This window comes from Platichthys flesus, chromosome 11, assembly GCF_949316205.1.
Source record: "Platichthys flesus chromosome 11, fPlaFle2.1, whole genome shotgun sequence".
In the NCBI taxonomy this organism is placed as follows: Eukaryota; Metazoa; Chordata; class Actinopteri; order Pleuronectiformes; family Pleuronectidae; genus Platichthys; species Platichthys flesus.
This window is the reverse complement of record NC_084955.1, coordinates 14,593,475-14,620,167: the sequence shown is the minus strand read 5'-3', so window position 1 is coordinate 14,620,167 and position 26,693 is coordinate 14,593,475. Positions and strand designations below refer to the sequence as shown.

The 26,693-nt window shown below is 40.9% G+C and overlaps 1 protein-coding gene across 2 annotated transcripts in view; it reads right to left on the bottom strand.

Moving 5' to 3' along the window:
• Positions 1–26,120, bottom strand: part of si:dkey-233k19.3 (dynein axonemal heavy chain 11) — a 39,093-nt gene extending 12,973 nt beyond the window's left edge. The window contains exons 1-62 of one of the 2 annotated variants that reach the window (XM_062400213.1): positions 25,898–26,120; positions 25,617–25,756; positions 24,473–24,666; positions 24,196–24,382; positions 23,989–24,088; positions 23,636–23,847; positions 23,295–23,516; positions 23,044–23,211; positions 22,794–22,910; positions 22,557–22,694; positions 22,361–22,476; positions 22,026–22,221; positions 21,396–21,500; positions 20,925–21,320; positions 20,343–20,675; positions 19,860–20,114; positions 19,592–19,761; positions 19,294–19,516; positions 19,075–19,191; positions 18,880–18,966; positions 18,643–18,801; positions 18,352–18,435; positions 18,065–18,223; positions 17,864–17,986; positions 17,146–17,268; positions 16,452–16,676; positions 16,283–16,374; positions 16,076–16,202; positions 15,813–15,965; positions 15,484–15,717; positions 14,803–14,934; positions 14,283–14,443; positions 14,027–14,183; positions 13,759–13,904; positions 13,567–13,683; positions 13,346–13,484; positions 13,045–13,137; positions 12,769–12,963; positions 12,602–12,679; positions 12,362–12,494; positions 12,089–12,216; positions 11,668–11,816; positions 11,374–11,524; positions 11,147–11,278; positions 10,105–10,278; positions 9,302–9,506; positions 8,879–9,044; positions 8,641–8,743; positions 7,840–8,079; positions 7,598–7,759; positions 7,299–7,492; positions 6,909–7,071; positions 6,396–6,519; positions 6,090–6,232; positions 5,149–5,310; positions 3,279–3,512; positions 2,968–3,114; positions 2,737–2,850; positions 2,509–2,652; positions 1,521–1,703; positions 1,316–1,417; positions 1,073–1,207 (exon numbers count right to left, since the gene is read on the bottom strand). In XM_062400213.1, the coding sequence (XP_062256197.1) occupies positions 1,073–1,207; positions 1,316–1,417; positions 1,521–1,703; positions 2,509–2,652; positions 2,737–2,850; positions 2,968–3,114; positions 3,279–3,512; positions 5,149–5,310; positions 6,090–6,232; positions 6,396–6,519; positions 6,909–7,071; positions 7,299–7,492; positions 7,598–7,759; positions 7,840–8,079; positions 8,641–8,743; positions 8,879–9,044; positions 9,302–9,506; positions 10,105–10,278; positions 11,147–11,278; positions 11,374–11,524; positions 11,668–11,816; positions 12,089–12,216; positions 12,362–12,494; positions 12,602–12,679; positions 12,769–12,963; positions 13,045–13,137; positions 13,346–13,484; positions 13,567–13,683; positions 13,759–13,904; positions 14,027–14,183; positions 14,283–14,443; positions 14,803–14,934; positions 15,484–15,717; positions 15,813–15,965; positions 16,076–16,202; positions 16,283–16,374; positions 16,452–16,676; positions 17,146–17,268; positions 17,864–17,986; positions 18,065–18,223; positions 18,352–18,435; positions 18,643–18,801; positions 18,880–18,966; positions 19,075–19,191; positions 19,294–19,516; positions 19,592–19,761; positions 19,860–20,114; positions 20,343–20,675; positions 20,925–21,320; positions 21,396–21,500; positions 22,026–22,221; positions 22,361–22,476; positions 22,557–22,694; positions 22,794–22,910; positions 23,044–23,211; positions 23,295–23,516; positions 23,636–23,847; positions 23,989–24,088; positions 24,196–24,382; positions 24,473–24,666; positions 25,617–25,756; positions 25,898–26,120 (9,984 nt within the window). Of the gene's footprint in view, positions 1–1,072; positions 1,208–1,315; positions 1,418–1,520; positions 1,704–2,508; positions 2,653–2,736; positions 2,851–2,967; positions 3,115–3,278; positions 3,513–5,148; positions 5,311–6,089; positions 6,292–6,370; positions 6,520–6,908; positions 7,072–7,298; positions 7,493–7,597; positions 7,760–7,839; positions 8,080–8,640; positions 8,744–8,878; positions 9,045–9,301; positions 9,507–10,104; positions 10,279–11,146; positions 11,279–11,373; positions 11,525–11,667; positions 11,817–12,088; positions 12,217–12,361; positions 12,495–12,601; positions 12,680–12,768; positions 12,964–13,044; positions 13,138–13,345; positions 13,485–13,566; positions 13,684–13,758; positions 13,905–14,026; positions 14,184–14,282; positions 14,444–14,802; positions 14,935–15,483; positions 15,718–15,812; positions 15,966–16,075; positions 16,203–16,282; positions 16,375–16,451; positions 16,677–17,145; positions 17,269–17,863; positions 17,987–18,064; positions 18,224–18,351; positions 18,436–18,642; positions 18,802–18,879; positions 18,967–19,074; positions 19,192–19,293; positions 19,517–19,591; positions 19,762–19,859; positions 20,115–20,342; positions 20,676–20,924; positions 21,321–21,395; positions 21,501–22,025; positions 22,222–22,360; positions 22,477–22,556; positions 22,695–22,793; positions 22,911–23,043; positions 23,212–23,294; positions 23,517–23,635; positions 23,848–23,988; positions 24,089–24,195; positions 24,383–24,472; positions 24,667–25,616; positions 25,761–25,897 lie in introns of both variants that reach the window. The other variant, XM_062400212.1, reaches the window with a different exon arrangement.
• Between the last annotated feature and the right edge of the window lie 573 nt (positions 26,121–26,693).

The following is a 26,693-nucleotide window of genomic DNA, read 5'->3' as shown; positions in this document are numbered from 1 at the left end:
AAGTAAAGCATACAGCTACAATCCCCTTAAAATAGCTTTAGAAGTTTGATTCACTCAGCATCAATTTAGCATTAATTTAAACCTTCAATACCAAGACTGTGACAGCCCAACAACAATAAATCACACATGGCATTTTCTTACAAGGGGCAGTGAATGTAGAATATGTCACATAATAAATTCTCGGACAGTTAAAAATCACTATAATTTTACTCTAATGTATTATGGATTGCCTGTAATATCACTCAGTCCGGGCTGAGACACTGTTAATTTCCAACAGCTGTTGAGGCTTTGAGGTAAGTTAATGATTAAATATAGACGGCCTGATTTATTAGTCTGAACACTATTGCTTCCAGGTCAATGCCATAAAGACAAAACATTTATCTTGATATGCTTAAAAGCCAAGCTGTTCCATGCAAACCACATTTATTTTGCAGAATAAGAAAGTCGAACTTGCAGAATAGCCACTGAAATGGCCATCTTTTATTTCATATTAGCATCCATACAGATAATAGATGCTGCAGCCCGACAAAAAAAGTCAGGCACAGCGACGCTAAAGTGTTAAATATAATTTTCAACAAATCATACAAATGTGCAGCATTACACATTTATATATTCCATAACATTTTGTTGAAACATTTTTGGAGAATGAATTATTGCCGCACCAAAGATAAACTAGAGCTTGAGCAAGGACGTGTTCACACACAGACACACCCTGACAGAGAGCGCTGTTAGTGTAGCGTTCTTGCCATCTCTCTCCCTTTCTCCATTTGGAAAGCGTTCAGCGAGCCATTTGCCCAGTTCAGCCATGCGTTGTCTGTGGTGCAGCCCTCTCTACCTGTCTCACAAGTCCCCAGTATGCTGCTGGGCCAGGCTGTAAAATCTCCCATTGCCTGATCTACTCATACAACTGTCAGCTCATCCTGCCAAGACATAACAACTTCTAGTCCAGATTATTGATGCAGTTTGATTTACCAGCACCTCTCCATGCGTGCCTCCGGTAAATTAACGGTTTACTTTGTGCCAGGTCAGCCCCAGTGACCCCACCGAACCTCCTCTATCTCTCCTTGTTTACCTCTAAGCCCTTGACCAGTCGATTGGCGAGCTCTATGGTCTGGTTGGTGTGCGCCACCTCCTCCTGACAACTGATTTTCTCAGCTGTTGCCCTTTCAAACTGAGCTGTTAGGCTCTGAACGTTGGCATCAAGATCCTGGAGGAACAAAGCAAAATTAAGTCATAGAAAATACAGTAATCTACAGTCGCTTTGTGATTAAGTGGTTACGTATAATAATAATAATAATAATAATAATTCACTCACTGCTAGTTTCTTTTGAACTGAAAACAGTTTGGCTGTTGCTGTCTCTAGCTCTGCATTAGCTTGTGATAATGCATGTCTCTTTGGAATTACCTCACAATAAATCTGCAAAAAAGGGAGGAACAATTAATGAAATAAAGAAAAATAATCAAACTTTTTGCAGAAAATCTGAGAGATAGCTGCAACTGATCTGAAGCTGTTGTCTGACCTCATAGTATTTGACAATGTTAATAGTCCAGGCACAGAGACCAGCTGCAGCTGTAGATTTGGTCCGAACTAGATCAGGGTTAAATTCAGGTTTTCTCAGGTACTCTTTTTTCACCACAGTCAAACAGGACTCAGGGATGTGCTCCTTGTCATATGACACCAGGACCTGCAGGAAATCATCCACCTGACACAAACACAAATGCACCGGATAAATTAATATACACAAACGAAATTTGGGCTGATATTTATTTATAAAATATATACTATATAAAATATAATATCCCTTACTAATTAAGTCTTGAAAACTTGATACGACGTCAAGCTATGTTTACAAAAGAGTCCAAAAAAAGGATTATAGTTTGATCATTTCTCATTAATATTAACACAGATTAAATAGTCACTGCTGTTTAATTAAAATGAGTCTGTTAATACTTGGCAGTGATACTACAGCATTACACTCACAGATTGAGCATATTGGTAACACTACCTGAATATATTTAAATATAGATGTAAAATATATATGTTTGTGCTATGTATCATAATGTTTTATTTGTATGTAAAATATAGGCCCACTCATCAGCAATTTAGGGCCACAGTAAAAATAAGATTTTTATCAAATGCTGCCCTTGATAATATACATAAGAAGCACGTATAAGATGTAAATGTATTTTTAACAAATTCAACAATTAAATATATCTAATATGCTAAAATATAACTTCAGAAAAAGAAAAAAATTGACCCCCATTTCATACTAAATTCAACTAGTTTTTTTAAATACATAATTGCATGTTCAAACTTGCATGAGCAGTCACTCAGAGGGTGAGAAACGGTTAACACGCTGGCTCTGCTAGAGAGTGAGCATATTCATAGAGCCATCCAGCTGTAATGTGAGTATTGCTGAGATGCTGGGCAGGGCCAGGGTCAAGGCCCACGCACAAATTAGTTTGGCATTAATCAGGCAGATGTGATTGACACGGTGACAGCTTAACCTTGCCCATGAAGGCCCGCGCCGCCTTCCAGCTCCGATCCTTAGGCACTCGACCGCGGGGGGCCAGCAGAACCATCACAGCTGCTGCCACATTGATCACTGCCACTGAAGGGTTTGGAAAGGCCTTCAGCTCGGTGAGATTCATCTAAAAAACAATAATAAACATTACGTAATCATTAGAATAACTGAACAGTTGAAGGAATTTTGCGCATCTGATAAAATGAGGCACCTTGTTGAGGGTGTCGAGTGCTGTTGTGGCTGCCGTCAGCGATGGCTCTGCTTTGGCAAGATCGTTTTCACAGTCCTTCTGTTTGACTGATACTTCTGCCTGGATTACAGAAACCTGTTCAAAAGCATACACTTTGAGGTTAATCATGAATCATTATGCAGTACATGCTGTAAGATGATGAGAACACTGCCGAAAGGAGTATGAAAGCCACCATGAGACACGATATCTCACCTTCTGTGCCTCAACATCTGCAGCCTCTCTCTTGTTTCTAACCCTCTCAGTCTGCAGTCCGATCTTTGCCAGGAGAGCTTCAATGTTCTGGTTCTTTAAGGTCAATTCGGCTTCTTGCGACGCCAGTTTTGCTTGAAGATCCTCAACCTAAAAACAGGAAGAAAATCCTTATATGTACTTCAGTTTGTGATATAATCTGGGGGAAAAAACTGTTTAAATCGGAGAGGAGTAGTTTTAAAAAAGTTTCTAACAATAAATTGTAACGTAAACCCTGATATTAGCCCCCAACAGTATATAATACAGAAATGTACCTGAGCAGCAGTGGTTTGGAGTTTTTGAAGGCCGCTGTCAAGCCGGTTCATCTTGTGCTGGAGCTGAGCACGGCTCTTTTCCAGAAGGTTTCTGTACAGGGTGATTTGCTGGAGAAAACTCTTGGGGGTGGTGTAATTGTACCTCTTCTCATTGCGCTGGTATTTTTCACTTGCCTGGTTGACACTAGTGTGAACGTAGGCCATGAAAAGACTGATGGATTCCTGGACGGCAGGCTGTAAAAATAAGCAGACAAGCGGGGGGAGAGGGGAGAAGAGGGCGAGGTGGATTGAGTAGAGTTTAACATCCCCAACCTGATGGGGACTGAAATATTATCTTCATAAATTTTGAATTCATCTACAAGTTTTGCCATCTTCCTTGGCTGGCCCTGACTTACTCAATCTGAAATTTAGGTGCAGCTACCAGGAATGATTAGGCTTTGAAACCTCTATGAAAATAATGTGTTCAGACCACTGACGTGCAGCTTGTAAGACATGCACAATGTTTACATTATCTCGGATGCCCTCCAACTTTCTAAACACTGTCTCCAGTCGCAGTTGTACCACTGTCCAACGAGGGATTCATCATGCGGTGCTCAATGAAACACAGCTTCCATTAATCACTCAGTTAGCGATCAATTAGAGCAAAAACAAATGAGCGGAGAATACGAGGATCAAGCCTAACCATAATTCACAAAAAGCCATTGTTAATGATCAGGGAGCCAGTAGGGAAAAATCATTATTAATTAAGATCTGACATAATGGTTTTTGACAAAGCATGCTGTATTCAGTTGAGATGCGAAAAAAAGTTGCTCATTGATTGGCCTTGTGTAACAACTATTAGTGGGTTGTGCGTTTCTAACTTTAAATAAATGATCATTTCATTTCTTCTATTCCTGCCCCTTCACGCAGATGAACAATCATTAATAACTTTTAGATATTAGTTCGTACATATTAATGTGTTTCGACCTTTCAAAATAGTTTGCTCATGATGCAGGCTTAATTGAAAATTCCAAATTTTTTCTCTAAAAAAAGTGTATTGATGATTTTTCTATGTATAATTATATCACTAGAGCTTGACTTGTTCCACTCTCCTTCTTATTTTTTTAACATTCAAGCTAAAGTTACCTATGCAAATATTATCGATCAATCAATCACACTGTATACCACTTTCCATTCAAACAATGTAAATGTAACTGTTACGGAGATGCAATCGTAAAAAAAAGAAATATACAATGATAATGACATTAAAATAAATACTCAGACTAATGGCATATTTACGTCAGTAATATTGAGACAAAACATTTTTCCTGCACATAAACATCCACATGTGTGTGTGTAGAGGACACACACACACGCGCGCACGCACGCACGCGCGCACACACACACACACACACTTACAGAGCGGAGAGTAACAGCCTGGCACATGTTCACATATGTGATGACACTTCCTGGTTGTGACAGCTGTGCCTCCTTAGAGGGTCGTTATGTGCTTAATCACTCTTCTCTCATTAACATAAATGATCCTGGGTTGTGATGGTTCCACTGCTCTGATGGAAAACAATGATATGCCTGCACTCACTGTGAGTCTCCAGGCATGTGTTCAGCCATTTGTCAGTAGCTCAGCAGAGAACTAATGATGAGGGATCTATGGAAAAGTTAATCCAGCTGCACTGTAGTAATTAAAAGGTGTTCATTAACATCTAACTATGTCTGGAGTACGCTGGTACATGGCAAATCGAGGGAAATGCTGTAAATCACACCCACAGATACAGCTATGACATTTAATGCACGTGGGGTTGGAAACACTGAGTCAAAAATTATACATTTATTCAGAAACGGTGACATAAGGTAGTAAATTCAGAGCCCTGACCTCAATGCCTCCAATCTCTTGGATGAACCTGTGGCTGACCGACTGCAGAGCATCAGTGGTCCAGGGGTGGAACCAGTCGATGGTGGTGCATTGGACGAGGGCCGGGAACCGACGGGTTCTAACACGAAGGACATTGCCGACAGGAGACAAACACAATACCACCTACAAACAAAGGAGCAGGGACACAAAGAGTCACCAAGATACATACCAATGAATCCATAAATGTGCACCCCCATTCCAAACAACAACAATGATCCTTGATATCACAGATTCATTCAAGAGGGGAACCCATAACTGACAGCCTTCTGTGGCCCCACTTCCATTCCACTGGCATGCGGACGAGCAGCCACATTCCCCGGCTGGAGCAGACGGTGACGCTACAAGGCCGTAGTGCAAAGATTAGCTAGACAGCATGTGTGTGTGTGTCAGCTTGTCAAACATATGTAATAATATTAAATAGCAGCTGTGCTTTTAATTTTCTCTCTCAAACACGTTAGTGTGTGTATCATATTTTCTCATTAATTTCTTGCTGTGAATGTCGGCTGTGATGGAACATTCAAGTGTGATCAAAGATGTCCTCCTTAGTGTAGCAGCTGCTAATTTCTAACCTTGTCTAATGTTTCTCTTGGTGGCTAATGAAAAAGTCGGTTTCCTCAATCATTTTAAGAACCAAAATTCTACCACTTTTTTCTTAAAAAACAATAAAAAGTCCATTTCCACAGTCTCAAACTGAGTCCCATTCCTAAACTGAGGATATTAAATGAAAAAATAGGATGACCATAACGCATGTCACCTAGGAATCTTCAGAGAATAGTGATTGCAGATAATTGAACAACTTATAAAGACAGATATTTAAGGAGCGATAGAATATCAGTAGATTCAGACTGATAAAGTTGGAGATGGATAATAAAAGATAGTGGAAGAAATTTGGAATACAAGACCTTGAGCTGTAATCGGACCCGATCAGTAAAGAACCTCCAGCAGTTGTCTCTGTTGTCCAGCAGTCCGAGGGATCGGACCTCAGCTCTCACACCCGACACAATACTTTCAATTTCATCCTCGCTGAAGAGCTCAGGGATTTCTCCTGAAAGGAAAAATTTATTAATAAACAAAACTAATAAGTTGTAGAAATCAGTGGTCCATCTGATGTCAAAACGACAGCAAAGCCTGAATAAGAGGTACAATCAGTTGTCCCTCAGGCTACACAGCTGACTAATAGCACATCTGTGGTGGAGTTTGTCTCTGACCTGAGGCCAGTAAGTCATTAATTATGACCAGGAACCGCTCATCAGGTATCTGTGCATCAGTCAGGAGCAGAACCACACGCTGGTTCTTCACTCCGGTCTTCAGGAACAAACCGGCCAGATCCGTCTACAAAAAAACACAAAGAACATGAATCTCTGCTGTTTCCACTACAGAGTTGCAAATTTTCCAATAACAATCAGTGAGAAAGCACAACTCCCATGCTAACGCCTTGATAATAGACTATTAAATGATTAAATTGACAAACTTGATTCATCAATGAGATATTGAAATATTACTCAGTGGCTTTTAATAGTATCTGACAATTATTTCCTGCATCAGTGGAGAAGCAGAACAAAAATGAATTTCATCAATATACTGAACTCAGTCGGGGAGAAAAATTATGAAAGATAAAATATCAAGAATGAATTTTAAAGCTATAAATTATGCATTTTCATAAAAGCATATTTAACCAAATTAAACAGGGAAATAATGTTCTGTTCATGACATCAATTTACCTTGAGGTGCTGGATGCCATAACCTTTACTGAGAGTGATTTGGAAGACGTCCACAGAGGATATGTAGGCAGCCAGACGAGTCAAGCTTTGCTTCCCACTGCCCCCGACCCCGACCAGTAAGCCGTGACCCCTCGGAGACTCCAGGATTCGACTGATGCGACAGCTGGTAACAACACAATCATGGGATCTCACTACATACATGTTGCTCTGCAAATATTAAAATCTACACTGAACAACTCTGAAAATAGTAATATGATTTATCAACAACAATACTCACAATCTTTTCAAAATATTTCTGATATGATATTCCCTCCTTTCTTAAAGAAATTGAAGTTTCTGTCATCATTGTAAAGTAATTGCTATAATAATATTTGAACCATCTATACTTACACATGCTGCATTGCATCTTCAAACAGCACCAGATTCATTGCTGCATTAAGCTCATTGTAGTTCTCCAGTGCATCAGTGAGGATGGTCCTGAGCACAGACCAGTCTGCAACAGGAGCATATGAGGCTCCCTCACTCATCTGGGAGAAGTGGTAATACAGGAGAGGCTCCTTTGTCACCGTTTTGTCCTCCAGTCCCTGCACAAGCACAACAAATCATTACAACTTTTCAGTCAGTGTTATCTGAAGGTTAAGAACAGCAATTCATACAGTGAAGACTGTTTATCAAACTCTGTGGTTTGCCTCAAAGCATTCATGCAGAGTCTCCATCTGGAGCTTCCTGAAGAGCTGCAGGTCCTTGTCATCTACGAGTCTGTCGGAGTAAACTCTGCAGGACTCGTGAAGCCACAGCCGAGCCAGATCATTGCTGTCTCTCACACATTCAGGTCCAGCGAAGAGAATTCCCTGAACAACACAGGTAATAAAATGAATATTTCATATTTCATTCAAAAGTCCAATTGCAGAACTTGCCCACTATCAACTACCTGAAAGACATTGGACAACTCTCGTAGATTAAATGTGTAGTGAAATTTGATTGCTGTGGGCAGAAAGCTGTGAACCATCCTGTGATGAAGAGTTATGGCAGCTTGGACCACAGTTGGGGCACTTTTCTGAACAATTGGACTGAAAAGCTGCTGGTTCAGGTGGCTGCAGATGATCTGACTGAAGATGGACGTCTGAGTTTCAGCTGAAGGAAAGTTCACTGCAAACACTGAGAAATGTCTCTGTAGAGAAGACATGAACAACCACATTTCAAAAAATGTACAACACCGGACAATTTTAATTATTACAAGGCACTAGTTTGAGGTTGACCCCAAAAACTTCTACTACATCATTGACTGGAATTAAAAATCTTTGCAGAAATGTATTTTTAAACTACACACGACAGGCTTGTTTGTGTAAAAGTAGCATTAGTTGCTATATTATTCATGTACATCCTCATCATACCGGCACTTTAAAATCTGTTGCATGATTTATTTTTACTCCTAACCACACAGGAGATTTAAGATAAGTTTTCCTTGTGACATTGTTAGAGCTGAAAATTCTTCTTCTTCATGCCTTTTCCTTGTAAAAAAAAATTAGAAGACTGGGTTCTTTATGCAGAAGAAGACTGAACTGTGCTTCAGGAAAACGTTGGATAACCTTTCCACTAATTCACACATAAATTCATTTCTATTTATCTTAAGTTAAACTATACTTCAAACGAGTTGCTGGGATTTTTACATTGGAAAATAAATGATCATTGCACAATTTTTATTCATCTCCAGTTATTTTGGAAAACACACCTGTAGTCTGGGGTTTATTTTGAAGCTCCCAGCAGTTGGATTCATACAGGCAACATACTGGGTGTTGTGTATTTCTTTAAGGGTCAGTTTTTGTCTGTCATACCTACATGAAATGGAAGAAGGCTTGATTTAATAAACCAAACACACTGTAGCTTGGACAAATATGTTATGCTTTGGCAGTAGACACAGAAACACAAATGAAGGCTGGTAGCCTACTAAGAGTGAGGGACATTCTCACCAGTGCCCATAATCCAGATGTTGTCTTATAAGTGTATGAGGCTGCACTGTGCCATAACCGTCAATGGCTGGCATGTTCATGTCATCTATAAAGTATATCAGCCTTCGGTTGCCTACAGGGGAGTAACTTCTACCTGCTCTTTTCTCTAACGGTTGCTCCAAGATCCCTAGGAGAGAAAGAAACATTGAAACATCATGAATCAACAATAAAATAACCTAATCTAAACTACCATCCTAACACATATAATATAGTAAAGATATTTGGGTCAGTCAAAAAAAAATTGGAAATGCAGAAATCTCATATTACTAGGGTAATAATTGTATTAATATTAAGTTTTTGCTACTTCCACCATTTTTCAGTCTGCAAATTACCAGCAGATGGTGCTGCAGTTTACCAGATGTTCTACCACAATCCCTCACTCACCCTGCAGCATGAGGGAGGTTGTATAGTAGTTGAAAGGTACGTTTGTGGTCATGTAATTCTCGGGCAGACAGTCTAACTTGTTCCTGACAACTGCAGTCTTCCCCACTCCTGCATTCCCCACGAGCATCAGCGGCTGTCTCCTCTCCAGCAACAAGTCCATGAAGTAGCGGAGACGCACAGTCTCTGCTGTGTGTACCAGAACAGCCTGCAATCATAGAAACAGCAGGAAGACACAGCGCAGAAACATACATGGTTATTATGGCTTTCTTTGAGTGTGATTTATTGACAGACATGTGTTCAGTGAATTGTATGTGATTTATAATTTCTTGTATTTCACAAGTAGCAGTACCACAACTATTCTGTCATAATAGCATCATTTGCTCAGAACAAAACCCCACTAATTATGGCCCAGCAAGAGCCTTTGGAGCATTCACAGCTGTAAGCAGGAGCATAAAGAAAGACAATAGAGCGTGGGTGATGGCGCGAGCCTTGTTGCTCATGCCTTCACCCCCACAAAGTCTGGTATGGGGTGTAGTGGATGGTAATCAGACACAGTGGCAAGCCTATCATCCATTTTAGCACCCCTGCCATGACCTTATGACGTGACTTCACCCTCTCTTATTATGTTCACTGAGGCACACAGTACGACTGTATTGTTCATTTTTGCTTATTGTTTTGCTTCTTATAGAAGGTTGCTTCTAGTGGAAGTGTATGTGATTATTTGTCAAACTGATTGGAAAAGTTACTTGAGTTACTTGAAGGGTAAAACTCTCTCACATCGATCCCAGTGTGTACGTTGTTACCTGTAATGGCGTACAAGTTTCCATTTCAAACGGCGGCACAGTATCGCTCCAGGGTAGGAAGCGTCTGGTCTGAGGGTCAAGGTGGTAGTCAAACACCGTCCCTTGTGCCGGCAGCTTCACCGTCTTCATTTCTTTGGTCCACCACTGACTGAACTCGACCCGATAATCACAGAGCTGGACAAACCATCCAAGATATAAAATCATGCAGTAATTCCTATTATTTCAATGGCGATGAACGACCCCACTATTAGTCCAAATGACTGACAGTTAAGTATATATTATTCATGGTCATTTGACATTCTTGATTTGCCTCCTTACAAAAGGCACTGTGTCGCACTGCCTGCTATATTTATACCTTTGAGCCAAAACAAGGAGTAAGTGGAGTTATAACTAAGTTGAGTAGGGCCCAGTTTCTTTTTCCACTCGAAAATGCATAATTTCTGTTGAGCGACCATTTGGGTAATATCAAATAAAAATATAAGGAGTGCGTTTTGTTACCCTCATTTGCACATAAGCCCTCGAGTGGCTCTTTTAGTTGCTGAATAGTGAATAAGTTCAGATGTAAAAGAAAATAAGATTTTAAGTTTTCTACTACACTGGTATTTCTAATTCAAACAAAACTAAAAGGGCACTCGCAAAACACAGTCATCCACCAAGGCCTAACAGTCCCCTTATGAAACCGCATTCAAATTCAGTAGATCAGATTATTCTGATCTGCACCAAATTAAAACCTCGTAAATATCAATCCCCTAAACATGCCAGATTTTCTTTCCATCAAAATCTTTGAATTATTTTCTTGAATTAGTGAAAATGTTGAAAATGCCATATCAACAATGTTTAATAGTAATACGGTTAAAGGAAGTTCCCTTGATCCCGATCCATGCCAAAATTAAAAGGAATCTTTCTGGAACCATACCACTTCCTACCACCATGTTTAGTTGGTAATCATCCAGAAGTTTTTTGTGTAATCCTGCTTAGTAACAGACAGACGGATAAAAAAACAAAGATGAAAACATAACCTTCTTAAAAGAGGAACTTATACCTGATCTTGATACATGGCCCCACCAAAAGCCCAGATACAGGCAAAGGTGAAGTAGGTCTCATAGAGCTCACGTGGAGAGTCCGATGGAATATTCCCTGGTTTTAGAAGGCAGTCAAGCAAAGCGCAGAGTGTCTAAAGAAGAAGACATTTTTTATTTTAGATGGATTTTAAAATATGGATACAAAAGAGTAGAATAAATCCACTGTGGCTGTTTGAGTGCTGTATACCTGCACCATAGAATTCTCTGGGATGGGAGTGATGGTCTTAAATGTGTTTCTCATTTTGTCTAGACAACGAGGTACATATTTCTCAAAGAGAATGGTGAGGTGGGCTCTTTCTGTCTGCCGTTCTCTTTGGTCAATCCAGCTGGCGACATACCTGAGCAAGGAATCATTTTAAACTGCTGGGATAATCTGATCACAAACAGACTTTTAAGTAGAACATATTAACACAAATAAATAAAAAGCATGATACAGAAGATAATACTATTTTTTTTAGATTTTATGTAAATAGAAACTCACGGATTCCAGCCCAGGTCCTGCTGGTTCACATAAAGGATTCCTGCTCTGGACACAGTGGCAGGGGTGGCTGTTCTAAGATGACTGATTTCAAACACCAGTCGCATTGAAGTGGTTAGAGGCACACGTTCATTACTGGCCAGAGTCAGGACCTGAAAAAAATTGTTATGAAACCTTATTTCCACATATCATAAGATTTAAACAGTGAATATGATGGACAAGGACTCTACCAAGACGATAAGGTAAACGGTAAAAGGCTCAAGATTACTGTGACATGATTCATTGCGCTTTAAAAATACCTCCAAGTACTCACACTCCAGGAAGTGATTGTTGAAGGAGGGGTAAAGAAACATCTTTTTCCCTCTATACCACCTTAGTTGCTATGTGTTGTAGAATAGTGTATGAGTGAACAGAGGGGAGGTACCTTGTTGTCATCCATCACTGTGTTGAGTGATTCAATCCACATCGGATCAATGTCTCCATCCAACACAATCCACTTAGGTCCTCGGTGGGAGATGTTGGCCTGCTCTCGCATCAGTGATGAAAGCAGACCTTACACAGAGATTGAGGGATGTAAACCACAACGGAGATTGCAGTGTATAAGCACTTTTTACACCCAGTATGATTTAGAGCAGTTTCTTGTCTTCTAATTTTTTTTTTATAATTTTGTTTTTGATTTAAAACCATGTGTTCTTACCATCTTTCCACTCTCGGGTTGCAGGATGGATGAAGCCAAACAATTCATCTCTGTCTACTGCCTTTGGATTGAGGTCATTCCAAACAGGCCTCCTCTTCAAGTTTACATACGTTTTATGGAGAACTCTCAATATCTGTTAAAATGAACATACATCCAATATTTGACATCTACCTTACAAAATTAAATTGAGCATTTGCTTTCAAAACAACTGATTATAAAAAATTATGAAAACATTCAAACCTGGCTTTTCCCAGTCCCTGCATTTCCAACAACGAAGACAGAATGACGCACGGACATGAGTTCCTCCAACTGCACCACCTGATTAAAAGTAGTTGTTTATGAAAACATGATTATTATTATTATTATACAAGTATTTTTTGCAAGTTATACAAAGCATTCTGACAAACCTTAAGGATGAATGGTTCCTCGGGCTGAAGGCGGAGCTCCAGTGTGGTCTTCCGGATTGCCTTTTCAAATTCACAGCTCCTCTCTCTCTCCACCTCTAGGCCGGGGAACAGGTCTCCCAGCAGTCCCAAGAAGATGGTCACATCCTCAGTCACAATTTTAGGCATGTTGAAGTCCCTCAGAGCACGCATCAGCACCTGTAAAGTAAATTGCATAGCTTGTATAAAACAAAGCTTCTTCATCTTGCAGCTGTGATGTGACTGACACAAATAACACACCTGATCCTCTGGTCTTGTCTTGTCTCTTCTTCTCAGTGTCCCTGCCACCAGCAGAACAGACTTGACAGCGCGCAAACCCCAATCATAGTGGTCCTAATAGACAAGTGAGGAAGGAGAGGGAAGATGTGTACTCCAGTGTTTATGCTTACGATAAATCATGTCATACAAAGCACTGAGAGTTATTGAATGGTTTCATGCATCATTGAGCTGCTGAGGTGTGGCTGAGAAGATTTATTGTTGATGATGTCTTCTAAGCCAACATTATGAAATTTAACAGTGCTACTGAGTGCTTTTCCCCTACCTGCTTGGAGAGCAGTTCTTTGCAGAGAGTATACAGACTGATAAACTTCCTGGCTAGAAGCTTAGCACCTCGGAAGCCCTCTGCCACCAACATTATCTCACAAATAAGCTCAGTGTCGGGCACCACCATGGCACAGGGTCTAGGACACAGATAGAGCAGACGGTTATCTTATTGTTGAAGGTACATGAGGTGTGTAAAGTACCTTATTGTATCATTCCCACCTGAAAAGAGCCTTGAGGTTCTCAGGCAGCTCTGTCCTTCCTGCATACCCAGGGTTCATCGTGATAAAAATCCCCACAGAGGGCTTTAAGTCAATTTCCGTATCAAGGAAAAGGAACCTGTTAAATTTCACAGTGTGTTAATACATTTTTAACTGTTTCAACATTTAAGGTCTTGAATATTTGATTTGCCACCTTTTCTTTTTTGAGCGAATGGCGTCCTGTATTGTTTTGACTTGCACTGCTACAACTGACAGAACATCCACAGCGATACGATTGAACTCATCAAAGCAGCCCCATGCTCCAGTCTGAGCCAGACCCTTGTAGATATTTCCGATTGACTGAAAACAAAACAACATTTTGATTTTGCATCCAAACATAAATGTTCACTGAAAAATCTAATCGGGTGCTGAACTGTGTGGGAAATAATAATATGTATATAACAGTCTGTGGAATTTCACACCTTGTAGTCCATCTGCTCAGAACAGTTGAAGATGTACACCATGATGCCCAAGGCTCTGCCGAGATCCTTAGTGGTCTCAGTCTTCCCGGTTCCAGCAGGACCTGCTGGGGCTCCACTCATAGTCAGGTGGAGTGACTGAGTCAATGTTATGTAGCAGCTAAGCCACAAAGGAACAGAAGTATTGGTTAGCAAGGCTGAATCTAGCCAACGTGTTGAAATATTACATGCATTCCAAGCGGATAAATAGCAGCATTACCGGTCTGTGAGGGGAGTGATGACTAAACGTGGAGTGTTTCCGAGGTACTCATAAGAGTAAAGGAACTGAGCATCACAGATGTTAACATAGCAGTGGCGCTGCTGCTCATTCCAGCAATGTCGGAGCTGGGAAAGCCACTGGAAGGCTTGTGAGGTGGTGATCTGTGCACACAGAACGCAGTGAGAAGAGCGATTGTAATAACGAGGGGAAATAGTTTTATTCTAGGACTATAGTTGTTTTTTTTTATTGTGATGTAAATAAGGACAATTATTGTTCACATTAAGGTGCAATATTATTATTATGTTGTTTTTCTGTCCCTGGCCTTTTGTGTGGTCATCACTTTCTTAATCATCGCTTGTTTCTATTTCTCAGAGAACAATGTGTTTCTTGATGAAATGAAAGCAAAAAAGTAAAAAAACAAAACATTGAATTTATGCTATACACTTATTGCGTGGCATCTTTTCATAATTCCCAAATTAAATCAGTCGCACTAAACACAGATTATGGCAGTTGTGTTAACCTTTTGCGTGATGAGGCTTGTAACAACATCTCTAGCATGGACGTCAATGGTGCATATAGTCATGATCTTCTGTCTGTTGCCCGGGCTCAGCTCTCCCAGTAGCATGCTGATCAGTGAGTTCAGTTGAGAAATCTGCAGTAGGGAAGAAAAACTGTTTTAGAGCAATGCTCTGGAAATAGACAGGGGTCTGTTAGGAGAAGCGAGCTAATCTGAAAATCACACATAAACCGGATTGGCAACAGTGAAATTGGTTCAAATTCCTCGTATCATTTGTATTGTTAATCAGTCAAAGCTGTTAAAAGTTCAATCTATACAGAACACCCTACATTCACTATATGATCATGGACCTTGTAGACTATGTCACAGACACGACGGTGCACACTAATCAAAGACTGGGACTAAAGCATCACTGGATGTCTTGTATTTGTCACTGGTCGTGTATAACAGCAGATCCAATCAGTGCAGTACAGTCGCTTGAAGGGTGAGAGAGATTATTCAAACAGCAGCCAAGGACATGCTAACCTAAAGGGTGCTGATGAAACTGACAAGAATGATAATACCACTCTGAGGCTCCACAAACCCGGCTCAGGTCATATATATGTGTATATACAGTATATTGGTAGTGTGGTGTGTGTGCGGGCCTGCATGTGTGCGTGCGTGTGTTTAACATGAAATACACACCTGCTTCTTGTTGTAGTCTTTAAGTGCAGATTCGTAACCTTCCTCCAGTCTTTTAAACACAAGCTCCATATCGTTGCTCCACCAGATCTGAGATCCAGTCAGAGCCACTTGGGCGGGGAGGTCAAGAATCCACTGCTCTCTGGGCTTGTCCTCGTACGTGGCCACAGCCTCAGATAGGTGACCCCTGACGCACTCCTTCATAGTCTCTTCAAGAGCAGCCAACCATGCCTCCACCTATCAAAAAGTATTTCAACCGTTAGTAAACTTATTATAGTGAATGTCATTAGGTCATTTAAACTATTGGATTCTGAATGAATGTAGTGTCTTACTGGGCCATAACAGCAGCATTCAGTCTGGAATGGGACATGTTCCCTCTCTTTGCTGTACATGCCCACCGCAAGTTTAGGATTGTCCACCGGTTCATTTTCTGCAAACTCCAGATCTGACAAGTTGTCAAACAGTTTTGAGAGGTGGACAGTTACCTGCAAAACACATAAACGTCAATACATTTCCCATGAGAAATAGTAAGCCGAACCACAGTGGCATCATTATAGTACATATACAAATGAATGCATCTTCTCCATCTCTGTACCTGTTTAGGGCGACTCCCTTTAGAAAGGATGTCCAACAAATCTGTAGAAGAAATGAAGTAGAATCGTGGAAACGCAAGTCTCTTTGTCTCTAGGTATTCAGCAAGAGCCTTTTCACACAGAGCCAGCCTGTTGGGAAAAGGTGACCACCACAGAGGTCAAAAACCTTTCAACTGAAAACAGAGTAATGAAAGGAATCTAAGCATCACCTTTTTTGGAGATCTTCTAACTTCTCATAGAGATGAGGTTTGTTGGTGGCCTCTATGACATTTTTGGTCTTGGCACTGTCCAACATTAGTTCCTGAAAGAGCCAAAAATGTTTAAATCATGAGAATAACAGACTTAGATTTACTGTGCGACTGACATGTAAGTCCATACCTTGAATTCTTCATCTATAGCTTGGAACCTGTGTGCGTCTGCAGGCAGCTGTTGGCAGATGTCATCACAGCCTTTAAAGATGCTTTCCAGGTAGGCCCATGTCCTTTGCACCTCCATCCAGACCAACAGCACAGAGTCAGCCACAGTAAGCTGCTTCTGTAGTTCCAGCACCTGGATCAGGAAGTGATCTATGTGTTTGCTCTGAGAGACGCCCTGGAGCTGAACCTGGAGGGGGAGAACATGTAGACTTCAGCTTTGCTTATCTGAAAGGATTTGTTTGTATGTAAAACTCAAATATACCAAAGACAAAGTCCTCACTTTATACCAGACATCATAACATGTGTCAGACACATTCACCCTCATCTGCATGCCATACAATAAAAAGTGGGGGAGGAAAAGAATCTTTTTAAACAAAGATGGAGGCACTGAAGTGGCAGGACTTCTAATTGCTGCTTATAACCCCCCCAATACATCTGGTGTACATGTACAAAGACTTCCACAGTCAAACAATGGCCTGTGTCCTACAGAAGCTATAAATCAAAGGACTCAATAGGGACCTCTCTACCCACAGCTGTGCTGTTAGACAGTCAAAGGGGCGCCCCTTTCTGCACTCTCCTCTCTATTCAGTTCTTAACTATCAGTGCCCTGCACAGACAACTCTTCTGAGATCGAGTTCAGTAACTTAGATATTTACCTGATGATCCTCAAGAGCTTCAATAAGATCCTCATCACATTTAAGAAGTAGCACAGAGGTCTGGTAATGATCTTCATATGAAAGCTCCATTGATGCCCACGTTTCTCTGATTTCTGTTACAACCTGAAATGCAAACAATGGACAGGGTAATGGCAACTGTGTTAACAAATAATCTTGCCTTATTTACAACAATATTTGGAGATAGGAATAATTCCTGAACCTACTTTCTAGTGTGAATGAAACAATATTCATGATGTTGAACAATGTTTGTTTATTTGTTTAACACATTGCTCTTCAGTCAAAACATAGGAAGATGTTTATCATAACAAAATGGCTACAAAGTTTGCTTGGTGGTTACTTATTGACAATTGTTCCTGTGTCCATACTTAACAACAAGCTTTTAAGGTTGGGTTGTAAATTGACCCTTCACCAGAAATGCAGAGCATGTTACATTGTATGATTTGTAGGAATTAAACAATAGCAATCTGCCATCGTCCAAGCTCACCTGGCTTTTAAAGGGATGGGAGATGGCTAGCTGATTGGTTTATTGCATACAATGCAAAAATATATGATCTTAATTAATCTTAATTGATCACTGCCTTTAAACTACCAAAATGCATTTGTTAATTTTTAAAGCTTGCAATTAGATAATTACAAGTACAGCTCTTGATGCGTTTGGCCTTGATCTAATAACAAATAAATATAATTAAAGAAGAACCTTCTCTATGGTCATTTCTTTGACCGCCTTATCCACTATGTTGCGAACTTCGTCTTCGAACAAATGGAGCTTCAGGGCCAGGAGGTCGTCCAAGGTGGTACTGTCAGTAACAGTGATATCCATCTATTGAAGAATTAGATATTAACGGTCAGAATGAAAAGTTGTGTAAGAATCATGTATATGTACCCCTACTGTGTGTACCTGTGTGGTTCGAACAAGTTGCGCCCAGTGACGCTCTCGTATTGCCAGGTTCTGAAGATGACTAACAGCCCGCAGTGACGTCAACAGGTTCTTTACATAAAGGTCCAACCCAGAATACACATCCCACACACGGGCCTCCTTGTCAAGCTTCCGCATGTCCTACACAAACAGAAGGTAGGTGAACATAATCAGTTATTAGGGGCATCTGTTACAAACAGCAATGGTGCATGACAGCAAGACAGCAGGAGAGATGTGCTGGTGTGATGTAGCACTGTTGGTGACCTCACCTTGGCAAACCTCCCCAACTCTGCATCCATCTGGTCCACGTTTATCTGCCTCCATTTGGTCATTGTCCAGCTTTTCACACTGCTCTGTTTAGATAAAGGCGCATGACGAGTAGTCAATGGGCTTGATGGGGACATTTAGAGTCTTCAGGGTAAAAGGATCAATGACAGCCTCCACAAGGACAGGCTGGTCAAATCGTTTTTGGGGGATTACATGGTAAATTGAAGAGGCTGCATTCGCATTACCTCAAGATGAGCAATAGTAAAGAAGAAAATGCCCAAACAACAACTTACCTGCACAAATACAACAATGTCCCACAGTTCTTTGAGGATGGTGGTCTCTTTTCTGCAGAGCTTGATGTCTCTGTACTCAGGAATGGTCACATCAAACAGATTTGTGGACTCCTGAAGTTCAGCTACTTCTTTCTCCATGCTTTGAATGGCTTTTTCCGACTAGGAAACAACATGTGATTCATACTGAAGAAAACTGTTATTTTTACTGCTATAATCAAACGACGGCTGAACTCTTACTTTCTCCAGGCTGACGTAGGGATGCAGTGCATTGTAAGTGAAGGGCGCAGTTGCTCTGAACATCTCCCGGAATTTGGTTTGTTTCACCTGAAAAATTATGCTCTTAAAACGTCTTCACGATGGCCTATACAATACAATCATTTTAAAAGAGAGTATATATATTCTTCTGGAAAAAAGCACTAAAACAGTTTCTACCTCAAACGCCATGCACCGTCTCCGTAACACCATCACCTCTGTATTCTGCATCGGAGCCACTTCATGTCTCACTATTAAGGCTAGCTTTTTAGCTGCACACCATTTCTCAGGGAGTTCCTGAGGAGAGAATTGATTCAAGATATTCAGATTATTTGTCTCAGAATAAAGTAGCCCTCGTCATATCATTTCAGTTAGTATTGAATTAGTAGATCTCCTTACCTCCATCTGAGTGTAGATCTGGTCTGTTACGGTCACTCCGTATCGTTCCAGGAGGATTATCGTGTCTCTAAGAGGCTCAAACATCTTGTCAGTGGCTGTTTGTCTGTCTCTCACTGCCAGCAGGTGACTCATAAGTTCGGTCAAGTTGTGCTGGTCTCCTTTAGCTACAGGATGGTTCAGCCCTTCCACGGTGGCTCGGACAAACATCTGCAGCTCATCAAGACTGAGAGGGAAAGCATGTGTGAGAACAGCCGATGTTATAGATTGATCTGTATTTTATAATCATGCAGAAATTTACCTGTTTGTCACATAAGTCAGAAGGTGCTCTTTGAAAAGCCAGCTCCACTTCATCACAACGTTAAGGAGGCTGACTTTGAAAAACTTGATGTCCACTCTAAACCATCCGTTGAAAACACTGAAATCTTCCAGCTTGGAAATTTCAGTATAGAGATCCTCAAAATAGTCAATCTGTAAAATTAAGATCACAACCGATATTACAATTACAATCAATCTGTTATGTAAGGGAAAATGTGATTAATGATTTTTTAAAAAGCCTTTTTTTCTACCTGCTCTTTGAAGTTATCAATCGTAGGCGGACTCTCAGGGAGAACCTCTGCTCTGTGAGCCTCCAGCTCCTCAGCTGTGAGTGCACGTCCATACAGGAGAAACTGAATGAGATACTCAGCCCTGTCATTTTGCCAAAGGTGAGTGTAGCAGTCAAACTTTTCCTGGTAATTCATGGCTTTCTTCAGGACGTTCTCCACTCGCTCCATTATTTCATGCCTCAGGTCCAACAGATCTAGCATGTCATCCATTACATCCTGTAAAATGTATATTACATAACAAATATCATATTGAGTGTGTACTATTTGAAGAGGAATACACTTAAATCATGGAAGTAGGAGAATACTCTTTTTGATCATTACAGAATACTTTTTAGAACTTGTTAAAATTATTTATATTTATCATTTATCCTCTGTATTAACCCTGGGAGGGTAATAAAACATATGTTTACAAAGTGTGGAAAGGATTTTAATATTCCCAAATACCTGGTAGGTCTCCGTGCTCAGGTGAGCAGCCACTCTCTTGATATTCACTGACGTCTTGAATATGTCTCCGACCAGTCCCTCTATCAGCTCATAAAGGCCGTCCCCCGCTTCTCGCTCCAGTGAGGGGAGGAAGACCAATCCTGAGCCACTCAGCATCAACTGAGACGCGAACAGAGGTGCTAGTTTTGTCCACGACTCCATGTTGTCCACAAAGAACTGAAGAGAGAGGCTGATGTAGCTGAAGAGCCCCTCCACCACCATTTCATCCACGTACTCCAGGTAAGACTGCCACGCTTCTGAAGCAGGGTCAGCGCGGAAAAGAACCATATTCTCCTGGGGAACATTTTAACATAATTTGTGATGATTTTCAGAAGCAATAAAGCATATTTATGGATAAGATCAGAAGCACGAAGCATCGAATACTCCAAACTTACTGCATCCAAAATATATATTCTTTATCTACTTTAAATTTAACCAGAGAGATAAAGGTTACTAAATTTGATCATTTTGGAAATTTTAACATTTTTTTTAAAAGAAGAGTCCATTAAAAGTGAACTTGATACTAAATTCAGTCATATGTACCTGCACCAGCACGTGGATCGAATCTCCGTCCTTCTTCAAGCCGTTGTACTTCCTGTTGACCCGCTCTCCTCTGTCCTCCAACTGTATGAGTGAACCTCTCTTGTTGTCCCTCCTGTGAAACAGCACTTGTTTACTCCATCCTTTCATCAGTGACTGAATGGCTTCACAGTTCTCCTTTGCTCTGCTGACTCGACATACGAGGTCTTGGACCAGGTCTTTGGTGGTGCTGATGAAGCTCCCGCTGTCCAGATCCTGCCAAGTCAGGTCAATCTCTGCTCTTGTCAACTGCAGGTCTACGGATTCCAGCTCGGCACGAATAAGAGGAAGTTCGACCTCTAGCACCGTCTGCTTGAGCTGGTTGTACCATTGTACCAACAGCTGCAGACTGCTCAAATACTAGAAAGACATATTGTTTAACTCAAACATGTATACAGGTGAGTAAATGGGGCCAAGATGTAATTTGTTTCTTACCTTTGTTAACACGTCACGCTTATCGAAAACAGTCGTTGCAGCTGCAGGGATTTGGATCTTACTGAGACTCTGAATATATTTCACATCTTTCAAGACTTCAGTCAGCTGAGGAATGAAAAGAAATAGTGATTAACTCAATGTATAATCACAGCAGGGTGGTGGTCAAATGGTTTGTTTCAGGTAAAATAAATCATTAGAGAATAAAGCAACTAAAAAAAAATCACTGACAAACTAGAATGGCACCTAGGAGAGTGCATACCTCGGCCGAGGCTCAACTTTTCCCATGAAAAACACTTTCAAATCTTCTACCACCACATTTATTTGGATCTGCACCAAATTGCAAAAATTCATAGATACAAATTTACTAAATATGCCAGATTTATTCATAAAGATTCATGTATTATTCCCTGGTTAAGCTGGGATAACTTTAAAACAATTAAAATTAAAACAAATAAAATAAAACAATAATCCCAGTTTTAATGGACTTGGAGCAATGTCATCATTCTGAGGGAACCTAACTTTGAAAAGACTACATCAGTCAAACAGTAAGAATTTAATAATTATTCTCCATTGGAGATTAAATACACTGCGAGTGCTCTATATAGTTTGCAGGGACATTGGATCAGTTACCTTTGGATTGAAGTTGACTGAGACCAGGCCGGATGAGTCATTTCTGGAGAGAAGAGGCTGGTTGAGGTTCATCAAGCAGGTCTGTTCCAAACCATCACACCAGTCAGAGTAAACGTCCTCTTCATAATGGTCCAGGAGACGCAACATCTCCTTGTACATGTTGTTCTCCTTCACCATTTCCACGCCTCCTGCAGGCCTGGAGATGTAGAATAACTGTGAGACAAGTGTCATTTTAAAGCCTGACACAGTAATGATACTGTTGATACTTGCAATCATCCTGGCTGGCTCATGGCTCAAGATAATTAACTCAGAAGACCAGTCACATGTTTACTAACATATCAAATAGGGATCGGATTTTTTCCCATGGTGTTTGAATTCGTTCTCTGAGCATTCTTGCCCACTTCAAAGCATCAGATGTGTGAGCCATGTTCTTGGACAGACCACTCTCCATCTGTAAATGAAAAAATTATGAATTTCCTGTTCATGTGCCTTGTAGCTTAATTGCTAACATCCAAGTTTAACATAGCCTACCTGATTGATCTGGGATTTGAACATGCATTTACATTTCTCCAGCTCTTCTCTGAAATATTGCTGCAGCACAAGGAAGTTAGGGCTGAATATCTGTCTCACTTGTCTTCTCTCCAGGAAGGGTCCAATTACAGTGAGCAGCTTCATGACAAAAGACAAAAAGATGTTGTTGGTAGATCTATCACTGGCTATTCACTTTAGTATCTATGTCACTGGTATCACAGTGTTACACTTGCTTACTTTGGAGGCCGATTCCAGTCCTGAACAATCCTTAAAAGCCAAACTCAGAAGGCTGGCAAGGTGGCATTCAAAGTCCACAATCCACTCTTTGAAATCCTTGTACTCGTTTTCAAAAGCCTTATGACAAATTCAAGAAATCAACCATATTGATAAATTAGTGCATCATGAGTCTGAGCAGAATTTGCATGATCAACAGTGTGCAATAGCTGTTTGCATTAACAATATAAATGCCATCAAGACACTATTTCACCTGAGAGTTTAAGTCAAGTGGGCAGTTTTCACTGTGCTTCAACATTTGGCAGCGGTTACAGAAGTCTTTATACATCTGAGCCACTTGCTCAGTGTGGAGTTTCGCCTGAGGTCCACCAAATTCCAGCTTTTCCATCCTCTGAATGTCCAGCATGACTTCAAAAAAGCCCTGCAAAGACAAAATTGCATTTGAAACCAAACTGCTGATACAGCTTCACTGTGACACGTGAATACAAAAAACCTCATCCCCACCTCCAGCTGTAGCATACGATCAAGGAACTGCTTGAAACGTGCAAAAATCATGGCAGATGGGAAATCCCAGGGTGCATGTTTCACATCGTTGGCCAACCTCTCCCTCTGGATCTGGTAACTGTCTCTGAAACACCTGAAGACTAATATTACTCTCTTTACCATCTGTAGGCTTTCCAATGGGTCCTCTCTGAGTATCAGATCTGCTGAGAGGTATGTGGACGCCTACAGGGTGAAAACATATATCAATTTGAATTGTTAACAGTCACAGACCCTAATTGAAGTCAGAGTTATGGTGAATGCGTAATTTGATAAAATTCTAAATATCAAATGAGGATTCTTACCAGTTTAATGAGTAGATTGCAAAGTTCCTGCAGTAACACCACAATGCGTTTCGGCTTTCGATAGGACTGGCAGTTGGTCCAGATAAGGAACAGAGTGTGAAACAGTGCAGGGATGGATTTTTTCAACTGGGGAAATCCTTCCTTTTCCAGCTGACAGAGATGTGAATGTAGTGGCTGTAGATAGATGTTAATGTCCTGCGCTTCTTGTAGTGCTTTTGAATCAGGAGAGAAAATAAATCAAACCGACATAATCAGACCTAATGAGTTCTGGTAATCACATTATCCTGAGCATCAGACTTGTGACAAGCTGCAAACTACACTTTGACTTTGGGAAAGAGATCAGCTATTCTTACCATCGGAGACATTTCCAACTAGAATCTTGATTGCTGCTTGATAGCTGCTGTCCATCATCTCTAACACCTTTGCCATCTTTTGAACAATGGGGCTCTGGAGCTACAAGTAAAAGATCCAAACACTTTAACACAGAGAAAAATGTCAGGGGATAAAAATAAATGACACAATAACAATAGTGAAGATCATGAGGAAAAGAGAGATGATACCTGATGATAAATATTCTGTATATTCTTCTCCCTGGATGCCCAAAACAGCAGCTCTACACTGGGCCCTGGATTACTGCCAGTCTTAAGTAGATCTGATGAATCCTCCTTTAAAACCTTCTGGATTAGATTGCTCCAGGTGATTACCTGGGTCTCTAACGTGTGGGCCACTGCCCGGTCATAGTTAAGCCTGAGTGAGAAAATACACGTTTGGAGTGCTGGTTAATACTATTTATATCAACTAAGACACAGCATATTAAACAAAAGCAAAGTTTCTTACATTTTGATGGTGCTGTTTGAATTTTCCATCCAGTCTGTTGCAGTTGGGAGTGGGAGGACAGTTCTCCCTAAGACCTGTCCTCGTAAGACTGATGTCGTACTGAACAGGCTCTCCACGTGTCGAATGATATCTTCAGACATCACATTTGGCCACTTCTGATGGTTATTTTTGTTTGACAGCAGAGGGACGCATACCTTGCAAAGAGAATGAATTCAAACCATGAACCATGAATTCGATACTGATACAAGCAACGGAATTACCTCTGATATTGCCTCAAAAATGCCAGGTCGAGCAAGGAAAAGTATACAGATCTATGTACCGATCTGATCTCAATGTCTTTTAAGCATAGTTTCACCCAGATTAAAGGGCAATTTTCTAAAATCACATCTTCTTTGTATGGTTTTGAGGGCAGCAAAGAAGAAGTGGTTTCCAGTTGCTAGCTCAAATGTCTTCAACGGCCAATATTTCATGCTGGAAGATCCTGCTAGTAAAACTGCGCTGTATACAAAATGCAAAACATCAGTTTGGAGGGCTGGCATTATATAAAATGGCTACATTTTAACAGATATTCAAAGGACGTAATTAATTCGTATTTCCTAGATTTATTTATTTGTGTTCTTTTTCATTTATGAAAGCTCTGAGGCTTTTCTGTGTGTATTTGTTTTTCAGAGGGTTTTACCTGAAACATGACATACAGCAGTGATGGCTTCTATACAGGGTCAGTAGCATGCAGCTGGTAAAATGCTAACATTGTTGTTGTTTAATGCACCAGTATCAGATTTATATCCGTTTGTTTTATCATTTTAAAGTGTTTTTAGGACAGTTGCAATATTCAACTCACTTTTATTCTGCATTATTATTCTGGGTTTTACATGCTATGTCCTTGTGTACTGTTTTCTGTTGTTTGTTGTACAGTCGTGTTCTGCAGCTGCTGTAGCACTTTGGCCGAAGACACATTTCCCCATAGGGACAATAAACTGTATTTGATTTGATAGGTACTCTGTATTGGCTTATACGCAAACCCCATGTATGGGAATCGGTATAGGGAAGGGAAAATGGAAATGGGAAACATCTCCACTTACTGAACACGCAGTAAAATGTCTATATTACGAGGTAGGTGTGTGATGGAGGGTGTAATAGTCACCTGCTCGACGATGGTTGACAGCTGCAGGAGTGGTGATGGAGACAGGAGGCCGAACAGCAGCAGCTCCCTGTAGTTCTCACAGCTGACAGGCTCACATCTCTTCTTCAGGAAATAGATCTTCTTGTTCTGACCATCAGACGAGGTCTGCGTTTGAAATCACAGAACACACAGGAACATGTGACTCACAAAGCAAATCAATACACATCTCAAACATGCTAAACCAACGAAGAATCACCAGTGAGCTAGCTTGATCATTTAGGAGCCAGGGGGGTGATTTTGGAGCCATACCTCTTTAGAAGCAACCAGACCACCTGTTTTCGACGTGGAGAAAAATACAACAGGCTCCTTTTCGAAGAAGTCGGCGAGCAGAGTTTGAAACTCTTCGTTGGCAGCTGTCTTCGGCCATGTGTGACGCTGCAGCCGCAGGAAGACACGAACTTTCTCCTCCACAAACTTCACCCTGACGTCTTCGGGGAAACTGGGCGCACTCTCGTCGTCGGACATGATTCCTGTGCGACCATGACACCTTCACTTCCTCCAACAAGACGAGGGGCGAAGCGGGAGAAAGTCCAAAGTGGCAGCTCCGGATGTTTTCCTCTAGGAAGTGAGCAGGGTTTACAGTTAAACCTGTGTGTGTGTGTTTGTGGGTGTGTGTGTGTGTACGTGTGTAGAGAGGACGAGCACGAGCTGGACACTGTCTGGGGCAGTTCCGCGTCCCGTTGCCAAGCAACAGCCGCGACCGTCAATCACTGCCAGCTACTTCAATGGAAAGTAAGAAAACACTTTATTCCACGATTAAGTTTTAACATAACGGCTCATTTACCTCTACTATATCTACTAATACCTTATTTTAGAGGACCAGGATGTCAAGAATGCGGATTATGGGCCTTTGCTTGAAGTTAAATCAACCAAAAATCGAATATACACTTGCACAATGTAATCCCTGGGGGTTGTTGTCTTTCCCTGTACCCTGTCCTGTTGTCTCTTTATTTGCTGTGTGCTGAAAGGCCTTTTACTTACGTTCGTGTAACTCTATCTATCAGAATCAAGAAATACTTCTTATGTGCCTGGTGTAAA